Source organism: Rhineura floridana, chromosome 12 (assembly GCF_030035675.1).
Source record: "Rhineura floridana isolate rRhiFlo1 chromosome 12, rRhiFlo1.hap2, whole genome shotgun sequence".
Classification (NCBI taxonomy): domain Eukaryota; kingdom Metazoa; phylum Chordata; class Lepidosauria; order Squamata; family Rhineuridae; genus Rhineura; species Rhineura floridana.
Window position 1 is genome coordinate 37,466,825 of NC_084491.1, and position 14,484 is coordinate 37,481,308.

At 41.8% G+C, this 14,484-nt stretch overlaps 1 protein-coding gene across 5 annotated transcripts in view; it reads right to left on the reverse strand.

Annotated features, from left to right (window-relative positions):
- GRAMD1B (GRAM domain containing 1B) overlaps positions 1–14,484 on the reverse strand; it is a 227,605-nt gene that overhangs the window by 116,591 nt on the left and 96,530 nt on the right. For all 5 annotated transcript variants that reach the window (XM_061593171.1, XM_061593176.1, XM_061593175.1 and 2 more), the window contains one exon: positions 10,821–10,898. In XM_061593171.1, coding sequence (XP_061449155.1) covers positions 10,821–10,898 — 78 coding nt within the window. The remainder of the gene's footprint in view (positions 1–10,820; positions 10,899–14,484) is intronic.

Sequence of the window (14,484 nt, forward strand, 5' to 3'; positions counted from 1 at the left end):
TGTAAAATACCTTGTACACTAATATACACAAAATGGAACACAAGTGTTGCTTTCCCTGCAAGTACATGAACCTGGTAGCCAATGCATACTTAGATCCTCAAACACCTTTCCAAAGCATCCACAGATTAAAAATAGACTGAATTCAAAGCAAGTGAGATGTGCAACATAGGGTTAGTGGTACAAGAAAATCATTAGCCCTTGGGGCACTATTATGCTGATGGTGCAAAGTGATAAAAAAGGTAAGTATTCCTTTTAAGCCATCCACCATCAAAATTGGCATTTTCTCCCTTTCTATTATACACACTAATCAACTCCCCATCACCGTTCACCCTCCATTCATTTTCCTCACCTTTCACTCTTCCCATCCCATAAACTGACTTTTCCTCATCCTCTTTATTACTCTCCACTTAATCCATGCATATTTCTCTCCAGTATCTACCCACAAATCTCAATTTCTGGCTGGGGTGGAGGAAAATTATTAGGCACTGGGGGAGAAGCACGTATGTGAAACTAAGCAGAGCATTTCCATGTTCAAAACAAGTGCCATTTACACCACAATCTTCTCTCTACTAAACCAGAAGAGTGACTTGGGGTCAAGCTGCTATCCATTAGTTAGACAATTAAAAACCAACAAGAGGGATCTTTAATGTGCCCCCCCACACACACACACATATACTGGGTGCAATGGAAGTCTCCCTTATGCCATAGATTCTTCTGAAACCACTTTGTTGGAGTGCTTGGCTAAGTTTTCTTCCATCTTTGAACTACTCCTGCTTTTAATAGACAGATGTGATAAACATTCATTCTCCACAACTTCTTATTGCTTTTTCATCTCTTCCTTGATCTAGTGTGGAAAATCTACCAATGGTATTCAGTTTATTGTCACAGTCCATATGACGTAAGAGAATATATTTATTCCTATTTTGCATAGAATAATAGAACAGCAGAGTTGGAAGGGGCCTATAAGGCCATCGAGTCAAACCTGTTCAATGCAGGAATCCAACTTAAAACATATTGACAGATGGCTGTCCAGCTGCTTCTTGAATGCCTCCAGGGTTGGAGAGCCCACCACCAGGGCTGGTTCCAAAGGGTGGCCAGGTGGGGCACTGGCCCGAGGGCCCCTGGGGCTACCAGGGCCCCTCTGCTCCCCTTTTGCGATTCACGGCAGAATCGCTGCCATGGATCGCATGGTGAGAGCTTCAGGGCTCAGCCATTCCCTTGCTTAACTTACCTTGTTCTGCGGTTGCGCATGCTGCGATGCCCTTAACAAAGATGGCAGGTGAGGTTTCCCTAAGGGGCTGAAGCCTCTGCCGCCATCTTGGCTGATGGCACGCATTCATTCTCTGACTGCTGATTCCCATGAAGGCAAAATGGCACCACCCACACAAGGAGACAATATCAGCAGCCTTTTGAGACCTCAATGTTTTCAAAAGACCAAAACTTCTTAGGGAAAAAAATCAGGAAACAACCTTAAAAAAAAACATGGCCCAGTGAGGATTGAAAAAGCTCAGCGGCATTCCCTACAGCAGTGTTTTGTTGCAGGTGTCACTTGTTGCTCTTTAGTTTCAGCACCCCCACCCCCACCTCCCCAGCTATTGAGCCGAGATAAATGACTCGTTGAATTTGCTGCTGCAGGATGTGGTGAGGACTACTAACTTAGATGGGTTTTTTAAAGTGCTAAATTCAACAGCTTTTTGCTATGATAGTTAAATGGAACTTCCCTACTGAGAAGCAGTATGTCTCTTAGTACCAGATGCCAGGGACATACAACAGCAGAGGGCTTTTGCCTTCATGCTCTGTTTTTGGGGATCCCTAAAAAAGTCAGCTGGCTGAGATGGACCCTCAGTCTGCTCCAGCAGGGTCCTTTTTATGTTTTTTTATATACGACACACATGCAGGCATGCAGACGGTGAAAAGGATGCACACATTTGCACACAACCCCTCCCCCTGCTCAGGATACTTACATGACTCTGAGGAAGGAGAGCTTTTTCCTGAGAGATGTTATATGGAAATGGCAGACCTGCTTCACAGCTAGATTGGAGGAGACCTCCTTGGGATGCAGGTTCTGGACCATGGCTGTGCTTTGTGGTGCAACAGCCAACGTAGGCACCTGCAGCCCATAAAAAAACCCAAAACAACTGGAGCCAATAGCCCAACAAAGCTTCTAGTCCCAATGGAAGAGTTGGTTCAGAGTCCAGCCAAGACTGGTCCAAAATTCACTTGCATGAGTCTGAAGCTTGGTGTCTGTAAGTCTGTGTGCTTTCGGCTGAGCCAGGTTACTAAGAACTCATTTTTTTACTCCATCTTTGCACCAAGGACAAGCAGGTTAAGGAAAATATCACTGGGCTTCACAATATCCTTCTCTTTGTTATAATTCCTGAACCACCATCCCTGTGCCAATGGCTGAAAATGTTGCTCGAATATTTACATGACGCCTTTGATAGCTTCTATTCCCCCTCTGAGCCCTGCTAAGATGTCTGTGCTCAGCCCTCACTGGCTTCCTAGCTTTGTACGTATCTAGATGTGGGAAGGTCCCTTCTGTCCTAATTCTCAAGAAACAAAACAGCCTTGCTTGCACTGCTCCACCTGTACTTGATGTCAGATGTGGTGTGCTGTAGGGAGGGGCAAAGCTTTTGCTTCTCAAATCCCAGCACAGCACCTGAGAAAACTGATTCCCCTGAGGAGCACATACTTTTCCCTCTTGCTACCATCAGCAAACAAAGTGGCTGCGCAAGCACCTGAGCAGTGCACTCAGGTGTATTTGAGAATATTGAGGCTTTATTGAGAGTGTGCCCACATGTGCAAACACGCATTATAAGAACCCAGGTGAGAAAAGGCCTGGAGAACCTCAGAGATGACCTTCCATGCCTTGGGACTTTGTTGATTCCCAGAACTGAACAGACTGCATTTTAAGGGCATCTGTAGTCCTACTCTCTTAAGAAGTTTGGGGAAACATCAAAATTCAGGTCTGAAGCTTCACAGCAATGCATCCAAGACTTTGTGACAGTCTCTTGCTTGGGACTAGGAATTGCATCAGATCACACAATATCAATCCTGGATAGCAGCCCTTTCAGCTCTGTTGTTGTTTTTAAATAAAAATTTCCCTTGATCCTGAAAACTCAGCACTCACAAAGATCCTTTCCTAAAACATATTCCTGGGAGGCCCAGGAAGAGGATATAAAAGAAAACCACAATCATGCCATAATGTCAGTCTGATGCCCTGAAGGTTCTCAGCAGTTACAATAAGTTTTAACTTCTCCAGTCTCTGAAACCTCATCTCCTTAAATGTGCAGTCCTATGCTTATATAGTGGGTAAATACCATTGAATAGAACCAGGATTTATTTCTAAGCAAATATGGATATGGCTGTGTTGTGATGATAGGGGTATGCAGCAACCACAAGATTTGCCTCATATCTGAAACATCTGGAAGCCACCTAATGTTTTAGTTCCACTGTATAGCATTCTGATTCTATTTGTTATTCAAGTCTGAATCTGATCTGTTAAATCTGCAGTTTTGTTTCACCTCCATTAACTAAAACAGGGAATCTAAACATGGGTACTGTATAACTTTTCTTTTTCACACAAGTAAATGAAATTTGCTGGCAAGGGAGTCCCTCCAGAGTGAATTAAACCTTGCCAAATTTCAGGAAAATCAATCCAGGTTTTTTTGTGCAAGGAGCTTAAAAAGGTAAAATAAAAATTTCTAACTTGTTTATTTGTTGAAAGAATTGCATGCAAAGGCATAGCCTGTGGAGGGAATGAAGCCTGTCAAATTTCAAAAATATAAGTGCAGCGGGTTTTTCACAAGGGCAGACTTTGCCATTTTGGTTGGGAAAATGGAAATCACAATCCCTCCCATAGTTTTTTGCGTGCAATTAGTCTGAAAACTGGAGACATGATGGAGGTGCCCTTGGGTAAGAAATCTATCAAAGTTCAGACAGATCCAGGAGCTATCATGCTAAGACATGTCATTTTCTTTTTTAAAAAGTGGAAAAGTCCAGCTGGAAAATACCCCATCTACTCCCAGACAGCTTCTGCCAGTCAGAGCAATTATCACTGAGCTAGATGAACCAATGGTCTGACTTGGTCTTGGACAGCTTTGCATGTCAACTAAAATTGGTCTGAAATCTGGGGGGGGGGACTCTAGAAAATTTGCATGAAAGCAGTTTGAGAGAATTAGTGATAAAAGTGTGGGTTTTTTAAAAACAATTAAAAAATTGGGTTACCAAATTTTATATTTCATGGTTGCCCACAATTCCCATACTTTTTTTTAAAATGGAAAGTGATGATATTGGGTGTGAGGAGAGTAGTGGCAACCGGATGCTTCTTAATAGAAACAGGCACTTGATTTTATTAAGGAGGCACTAAAAAAATGGTGATATATAATTTGATGTACTTTTTTCATTTGGAAACACCTGGTCATCACTAATTTCCCCCTTCAGCTTTCATGTTTCCTTTAAAGCTGATTACTAGATTTTTCAACCCTAAAGGCCAAGTTTGCATTGAAGGCAACTGATATTCTTCCATCTCTGATGCTAAGGGGGCCTGGTGCTGATCAATATCTGAATGGGAGACCACATAGGAATCTCACAGGCATTGCTCTGAACTCCTTGAGGAAGGTCAGACTCTAAATGGAGCTAATAGTTTTAGAAACAGGAAAGTACATTGAGCCTGGAACTTAAATGAATAAGAGGGAGTTTAAGGAAAGGTTGGCACCCATTTCCTACACTTAAGGGCTTCATTATATCTAGATCCCAATCTGTATCGGACTCTTTCCAGGGCAGAATTCACTGCAAATATTTCTCAATGTTGTAAAAGACTTTGGCTCTGCCTTTTAGGTATCCCTGTCACCTTTTCGTATCTCTTATTTTCTGTTATATGTGGGTCTGCTTAATCATCTGGAACCTCTCCCAGTGTCCTTTTTGGAGAGTCTTCTCTCTGGCCCCTAATGCTGTGTATGCATCATACATTTAAAGCACAAGCCCCCAAGGATTCTGGGAATTATAGTTTGTTAAGGGTGCTCTGTGACAGGTAAACTATAGTTCCCAGGCTTCTTGGGAAAGTGGGAGAGGAGGGAATGTGTTTTACATGTATGGTATGCATGCAGCCTATGTTTATTATTTATTTATTTAAAATACTTCTATCCCGCCCTTCTACCCTACAACAGGGCACTCAGGGTGGCTACAATAAAATAGCACACATATATAGTAAAATACACAATAAAAACACAAACATTACAGTAAATTAAAATGCATAAAATACAATTAAAATACATAAAATCCATTATGCATACACACACACACACATACATGTATATATGTGCATACACATATAAGAGAGTGAGAATAAAAGAACTTAAAAGATAAAAATAAAAGACAAAGAAACTTTAAATAGTGTCAGGCTATGTAAGATTCTAAAGGTGTTTCTACCATACCCAGAAGCAAATGGCAAGTGCATTTCTTTTACATAAACATGGCACCTCCTTTCTCCCAACTGGAAATCCCCTGCTTTTTCAGGGCTTTCTCCTCATCCTGCCCTACAGGCCTTCAGTGCTGGAGATGCTACTTGCTTGTTTAAGAAAGTGGGAAGCACCAAGCTGGTCTGCAATGCCTTTTCTTTTCAGCAGGATGGATGGGGCAACTTCCTGTGTGAAAGGGTTAAGTTGAGGCAGGGACACCCTAGTGGGGAGTGAGTGGGTTTCCTGGAATTTCAAGAACAGGGTACAGCTTCTCCTCTGCCACACTCTTTTATTACCTCCAGGATCAACATTGCTACAGAGGGATGAACAACTGCAGAGAAACATGTGGAGGAAAAGGTTAAGTACTAAACTACCAAAAGGTAATTCTGAGCCAGATCCTCTCCTGGGTTATTAATTGGCTCTCAGAGGGATAAATTATTCTGTTTAGAGTGTGGCAAAGCTTCTCCAGCCTTTGTTTCCATCAACTTAGCTATAATTACATATGTGACATTAATAGGAATTTGCTGTATCTGAAAGAGACAAGAAAGGCAACGAGAGCCCTCTAGTAAGAAAACAAGGTGAGAACACAACTCACAGCTGATTAAAGAAAAGAAAAGAAAACAAGGCATCCCCTACCCCCATCTCACCATTGATTTTCACTAGCAGGCGACTGCCGGATGAATGGAATCTGCCCACTCTTTGTTAAAGTTGTTAGCCAGGTTTTCCAATACAGTGACACAATAGATAACGCAGTCTTCAGACATGCCTGGAAATTACCCAGCAGCTGGTAGAATTACATGTCCAGGGTGCACTGTACAATGGTCTTCCATATAGCTTCACTATGCTGGGATATAACCTGTTTCAATCAGAGTCACCTTCCAATGTGACCTTTAGGAGATGAGAGTGGCAGCGATGCGCCCTTCACCTGCTACATTGCACTATCATCAGAAGAGCAGGGACACATGGGGAAATCCATTATGGGGCTCCTACCATGACGAGATCTTCCCTTCCAGAATCTGGAAATATGTTGCCATGGATCTTCCCAACATTACCCAAAGAAGCACATATTGTGCTGACTCCCATAGCTTAAAGGTAATATTAGAAGCTGCATCTATGCTTCCATATATATAAGAACATAGGAAGCTTCCTTATACAAAGTCAAATCATTGGTCCATCTAGCTCTGTATTGTCTACACTGACTGGCAGCAGGTCTCCAGGGTTTCAGGCAGAAATTCTCTCCCAGCTCTATGTGCAGATGCCGGGGATTGAACCTGGGACCTTCTGCATGCAAGGCAGGTGCTCTACCACTGAGCTGTGGCCCTTCCCCTGAAATATTTCAAAATAAATAAAAGCACTTATTTCAAGGCTTTATGCTGTATGGAATTAAACAAACGATGCAAACGTACAGCTTACAATTTCTTGGGTGTGTGTCTGAAGCTGAGTTTGAGAGTTCTAAAACAGGAGAGGGTGAGGGAAGATGGAATGCTGGCAGTGCACATGAGAAAGGGAAGGAACTGGTCCAACGCATGTCCAAGAACACAAGACCTTGAACACAAAGAATCCCCAAAGAAAGGCTCCCAGCCAGAGATCAACATCAGGATAAAGACTTCCCCTCCCCAAAGTCTGATGATGGCTCTCCAGAAAGACTAAAGTCCAAAAAAGGGGGTGAGGACAAAGGAGAAACAAGCTCATCAGTCCCATTATCATACTGTTCCTTTGACCTAGAAGAGAATCTCTCCTTTCCCTCCCACTGCCCCAAAAGTCTGTTTTGCTTCGGAATTCTACAGAAGCAGCATCAAAGCAAAGTCTGGCTTTGAACTTGAGTCTACCACCCGGGCAAAGCAGGAGGCTCTGAGTCTGAAGGCTGTGATAATAGAGTGTCTGCCATTCCTCTGCAATCAGTTAAGAATACCTACCAGTAAAAAGGAGAGGAAAGTGGCAGTACAATACATTTTGCTGCTCTGGCCAAAAACAAAAAGAGGAGTCAAGTGCACCACTTTCACAGTTTCATCCTACACACACACACACACACACACACACGTCCCCATTTTTTGTGCCAAGGCTGCAGTTTGGAGTTGCAATAAATCAACCACAAAGAGCCAGAAATGTGTGAATCTAAATTTGTCCTCAAATTACATTTTCTTCCTCATCCTCCCCCGCCCTCCCTGCTCCTCCTTCAGCTGGGAAGGAAAAACTGGCTAAAAGTTTTATTTGAAAGCAAGGAAAGATGACAATCAATTAACATCTGACAGCAAAGATAATGTGGCACACTAAGTGATTTCTATGCCTACGTAAAGCCCCAAGGCTAAAAATAAAAGGAAACACGCCCATCACTTTCCCTGGCAAAGCATATGAAAAGCAGGTAGTTTTCCAAACACAGCACCTGTGTAGGTGATTGCAGTCTCAGGTGCTCTGCCGCTACAAAGACTGAAAAGATTGGAGGATACTGACCAAAGCTGGACAAATGCAAAAGCAGTAAGCCCAGTGAAAGTGAACAGAAGAACCATGTAACAGAAAAAGAGCCTTAGGGTTTGAAGACACTAGTCCTTCAGAAGCTGCATGCAGAAGCCCATCAGGAAATCAGTTCCCATCACCAGGCTGCCTGTGGCCTCAAGCCTAGCTGCTGGGAGTGGGCAAATAAAAAAAGAAAAGTACTGCTACTGAGAACCAACATGGACCAACTGACTACAGGTGAGGGACATTAAAGCTGTGAGGAGGACCAAAGTAACTTGATCATGTGGGAGAATTACCGTGTAGAAGACGGAATTTCAGCTTGCAAGATACATTGAAGTAGTAGTGTAATCCAGGAGGAGACAGTTCTTCTTCTTACCAGCTGGTGCCATAGACCTTTCCAAACTGCAGTGGATGCACTGGCAGGACGGAATGAAGGACTTATGTTCTCCATTCTGCTAGAACAGACCAATGGGCCATCAAGTCCAGCATCCGGCTTCCCACAGTGGCCAATCAGATGCCTTTGGAAAGTCCACAAGCAGGATATGAAGGCAATTAAACACATGTTCTCTTTGTGACCTGGGGGTGTATTCAACCAAGTCCTACTCAGAGCAGTTCCACCAAAACTAATAAACCTAAGTTATTCATGTCTGTTAACTTGAATGGGTCTATTCTGAATACCACCCCTGGGCTCTTCTACACATGAGCAAAACTATTACAACAGACAAATCCTCCACTGTTATTTTTTTAAAAAATTATTTTGAAGACAATATTTGCTTTTCTTTTTTGTTAGATAACCAATGGACGAGCTCGCCATCAAGCTAGCTTAAATGACATGAAAGCAATTTGCATAAGAAAACAAAGTGATTTTTTAAAAAGAAAATGAGGACAATAAGGCCCTGCCATGGCAGCGACACTCTTCATTTTCAACAGAACTAGCCACAGTTAGGAAGATAGTTATCTTCCTACTCCTCCAAGCAACTTTCCTTTCATCAGACATTTATCTTCCCTCCTCCTCTGAATTTTTAGAAGACACATTTTATATTTTGCAATGCTAGCACAATCTCATATACTTGACAGTTCAACATCATCTGAGTTAGATGCACAAGTCTTAGTTGTGTGTTTTTTTAAAATGGAGCGTGTACCATGGGCTGACATAGGCCCAGTGACTTTATGTTGCACCAGGGTGATAAAAGCAGTAGTCATCAGATCGCTTCACCTCTTTCCCAGATCACTTTCCCCTGAGGTCAGTTAAACTGCAATCTGAACAGGGCCACACATCCTCTGGCCAATCCCTTCATCACACATCCAACTGCAGATCACATCCATAAGGCACGTGCGCGCGCATGCACACACATTTCTGTTGTATATGTACAGAACAAATTGTCCCCATTGTTGAACAAAAGATTAGTAGCCATTTGCCACAGACATCACTCTGCTATTGTCCGCTCTCTGTACCAGCCAAAATAAGTGTGCATGATATTTCAGATATATCCTGGGTTACTTGTTTCTCAGAATATAACCAGACTTGATGCTGCTATATCTGCATGGACAACAATATTTACTTGACATCTATACAATTGCCTCAGCCAGAGCTTGGAAAAGTTACTTTTTTTGAACTACAACTCCCATCAGCCCCAGCCAGCATGGCACTGGCTGGGGCTGATGGGAGTTGTAGTTCAAAAAAGTAACTTTTCCAAGCTCCTCACTCTGTAGCTGCTTCCTCCCACCTACCACCCACCACCCACCTTTTAGCTAGGGTTGGCATTTTCAGATACATGCTAAATAAAATATATACTGAAAACCACCCACAGCAATAATTTCCTTTGCACTGGTAACTGACTTTGCACAAGAATGCAAGGAGTTTACATTTTTGACAGATGAATGGACAGCACCATACACAGATGTAGAATTTCTGGACATTATGAAGGCATGGAGGCAGGGACTGTGTTTCCATTTGGGGGGACAGATATTTCAGGAAAAATGGAAATTCATACAATATTTACTTTCTTGTCAAACCTAAGCTTCTTTACTAGTTTAAGAGCATCAAATGTATTGTATATAACTCAGCACATAAATTTTACTCTTTTAATGATTATGAAATGTAAAACTTTATGGCTGCAATCCTACATTCATTTATCTGGGAGAAGGCCCACTGAATTCAATGGGACTTACTTCTGAGTAGACATGTACAGGATTGCACTATAAATGCCTTAAATAATAATTACATTTTTTCCTAGAGATAGAGCTGGAAGCATAGCGTAACCTAAGTATATCTTAGTTCTTACCATTGGGAAACTATGAACAAGGTAAAAGGTTAAAATAAAACCAACACATAGTAAGCAAAAGAAGGTTTTATTATCTGAGCTTAGAAACCATGCTCCATATTCAAAGAATTGCACAAGCACATCTCCAGGTTACTTCTCCAATCATAGTGTCTGAAATGAAATTTCTGATTTTATACTTAAGAAACTGAAAGGTCCGTATGAATTCTATAAAGCTGCTCAACTCTTTTCACATCTAAGATTTTCTTCCTTGACCAAGCATCCATTGGTTTATTTCATTTGATGCAGTAGACAGAGGACAGACAGACAGCGGAGCAAACAGGAGTCAAAGGCTGTGTTTTTGTACAGAGGCTTGAATACCATGTGGCAAGAACAATATTCTTAACAGACCCCTGGATTGGATCAAATACCAGAAGACAAAGTATTCTGCAATATCTGAAGATGCTTAATGGGATTGAATTACAGGAAGGTCAGAGGGGAAAGTATTTTTCCTCCATGTTACCAAATCTTTTCCACTGGAAGTGTGAGGCAGTGAACCTGGGACTTCCTGAAGTAGTAGATGATCTAGTACTAAGCCATGAGCCTTCCCAACACTGAACAGGCCTTATTTCCTCCAATAACCTACCTGTCGTCACGCATTCGGGGGCTCAGGAATCGGGATGTATCATCATCATGACTGCTCTGTTGGCTGCTCTGTTGACCGCTGTAGAAACAAACAAAATATTAGTAGCTCTTCAAATGGTATTTGCTGCTTCAGTCAAAAATGATATTATTCTAAAGGTATTTAGCTTAGAAAAATATATTTTTTAAAATACTTTCACCAGCTCTTCAGCTCTGAGAGATTGGCCCAGTACATATGTAACACTAAACCAAATAATGGGTTAGTGAGAAAGAGCCAGCATGTGGATACCCAGAAAAAAAATTGCAGCCACTTTGCTCCTCTCTAGGTTGTACTGCTACGGTACTACACAGAGCTAAGCCATGGTTTAGCTTACCATTACATGTAAACCTGGGCTTGTGGTTTCTCTCATTTCCAGCAAAGCAAGAGCTGTAACCAAAGTTTGTTCTTAGCTTACCACTCATGGTTTTCTGGGAGAGACAAACAACAATTCCAGGTTCGCATGGAATGCTAAGTCAAACTGTGGTTTAGCTTTGGATAGTGAGGCAGCAGCAAGACTGGAGGAGAGTCGAAGCAGCCATGATATTTCTTCTGGGTACCTTCACACTTGCTCATTTTCACCAAGGCATGGTTTGACTTAATGTTAAGTGCAAATGAGGCCCATGGGTGAAACCCTCACCAAGAACTTTGAGATGTGTTCAACACATTCATATCTCCCGCTGCATTCTCTCTATGTTCTCATCCTTCAGCAATAATGTGTTGGTGATCACAAGGAGAAAATACACATGACTTGGTGGTGGTACCAGTATACCCTTTGAAACAATTTCCTCACTGAATAATACATAATGTTTTGAAGTGCTATTTGGCATTCACACTGACTTTTCTCTTGCTGACACCTAACTCAGCCTCCTTTCCCCTGAATTAGTTCCAGAACATGCCTGACAAGACCAAAGAAAAAGCCATCAACCTTGTATTAAACAACCACTGTTTTCTATTTCTATTTTCTGTAAGATGTTTTTAAAGATGTTTTGTTTTAATATGTTTTTAAAGATGTTTTGTTTGAATAGATTTTAAAGTTTGTTTTTATGATGTTTTAGAATGTTTTTAGTGCTTCCTGGGCTTCTACTGGGAGGAAGGGCAGGATATAAATATAAATACAAATACAACAACAGCAACAACAACTGCTACAACAATAACATATCTCGCTTTGACCCAAAGCCACCATCGCTACTGTTTATATGACATAGTCTATTCTAGTGATACTCTATCTGTGCACCTAATGCCAGACAATGAATCAATGGAACTGAAAAACATGCAACTTGGTTAGGTCCATAAAAGTAAGTTTACTTATATATTTTATTATTGTTGTCATTATTATTGATCAAGGAGCCCAAGGCAGCATACATGGCTCTCTCCGCTTCCACAACAAGCCTGTGAGGTAGGTTCAGCGGAGAGGTAGTGACTGGCCCAAAGTCACCCAGTGAGTTTCATGGCCAAGTAGGGATTTGAAGTGAGGCCTCACTGACTTTAGTCTAGCATGCTAACAACTACACCACAATGACTTTTTTATTTCTTTTATTAAATGATTTCTATAGTGCTTTCCACAAAATGTATCAAAGCAATGAACAATAACTGAAAACAATAACATTCAATAAAACTATGTAATAAATATGCATAACAGACCAAGAATAAATAACAAAAAATAAGGGAGCTGATGATCAAGCTGAGATGGACAGAATTTTTGTTGGGAAATTCTAGACTCTGTCCACAAGATGTCATACTTTGCTTTTCAGCTGGTGAAACCTTGTGCACAACCTTTCTGCAAGGCAAAAGGCCTGGGATTTGAAGTTTCCTGCTGTTCCTGCTACACACAGTTAAAGAGAATTCTGTTGCTCTCAGGACCACCCGGTCCCTGCTGTTCATTTCCTATGGCTTGCTGAGCACTATACTTATTTTCCGGCTGGAATGCCTGAGTTACATAAAAGTGCCAACTTCTAGCTATCTTTCATTTTTAATTGCCTTCCTAACTGGCTTTATCACTGGTTGTAGGGCAGATCCACACATTTGTCTACAGTGAAGGAGCTTCCCAATGGTGTATTGCTACAGGAGTATTTGCTAATGATTAATTATATGTACGGTTCATACAGTTACGCTTAGATATTTTTGTAAAGTGGAACAGAAATTATTTGAATAGAAACGATCATTCTAAACTACAGTTCTGTGCATAGCGAGGCTGACTTAGGGCATTGTCTACCGCCTTTCCCAACTTTTGGGTCTCCAGATGTTGCTGGTTCCCATAATTCCTGGCCATTGGCCATGCTGGCTGGGGCTGATGGGAGTTGTAGTCCAGCAACATCTGGGGATCCAAAGGCTGGGAAAGGCTGGCTACTAGCTATGGTAGCTAAATGGAGCCTCCAGGTTCAGAGGCAGTATGTGTATGAATATCAGCTGCTGAGGGAGAGGCAACAGTGGGGGTATCCCCTCACAGAATGTATATGAATACTGTGCAAAATGGATTTGATAGACCTTTTATGGCTCTTCTTCCATTCTTCTCACCCAGTGCTTTGACATGAAGCATTATTTCTAAAAGCATTTGCTTTATGAAGCACACTGAAAGAGCGGCAGCGAGCTTGAGAAAAGCTCCTGCTTCTGAGATCACCACTACCATCACCACTTGTATGTATACACAGCAATACATAAACATGTAGATTCAAAATTATGACTCCCTCTGTGTCACACAGAGAGCCAGCCCTTCTCGCCCCCTTGCCTTCCACATTGCCCCCTCATTTGAAGGAAAGCTTCTCTGTGGAGCTGGGCCTTTAAAGAAGAGGGAGGGAAAGTGCCAGCCTTCCACAGTAGCTGTTAATGTTTAATTTATTGCAATTTCTTCTCTTTTCAAGGCTGAACATTCTTACAAGACTATGCACTAGTGCACAGACCTTAGCCTCCCCCAAAAGGAATAACACTCACCTCCCCTTGCAAAGGCTCTTATTTGCACTCTCTCCCTCCCGTCTCACATGGAAACAGGATATTACTCAACAACCAGCTGCCTCCACACATACTGTACTAGAGACTTCTCATGTGCTACCCAGTTGCATCTTTTATTTTATATATTTATTTATTTACTTGCTGAGGAAATGGACACTGCAGATAAAGGGGGGGGGCAGAAAAATGTTACTGCATTGTGGGACCAAAGTGATTAATGCACTTATTTATTTATGTATTTATTTGTTTGTTTGTTTGTTTGTTTGTTTGTTTGTTTGTTTGTTTGTTTATTTAATTTCATTTTTAAACCGCCCATAGCTAGTAGCTCTCTGGGCGGTGTACAAAACAGAGATTAAAATACAATGTTACAATAAAATCCATTCCAAATAACAGGAGAATTTAAAACATTCACATAAACATTAAACATTAACATTAAACATTAAAATGCCTGGGAGTATAGCCATGTCTTAACCTGGCGCCTAAAAGAAAATACCAAAGGCGCCAGGCGTATCTCCTCTGGTAAGCTGTTCCACAATTCGGGGGCCACCACAGAAAAGGTCCTAGATCTAGTAGTAATCCTCCGGGCATCTTGATGAGTTGGTACCCGGAGGAGGGCCTTAGATACTGAAGTGGATGGGTAGGTTCATAGCAGGAGAGGCGTTCCACAAGGTACTGCGGTCGCACA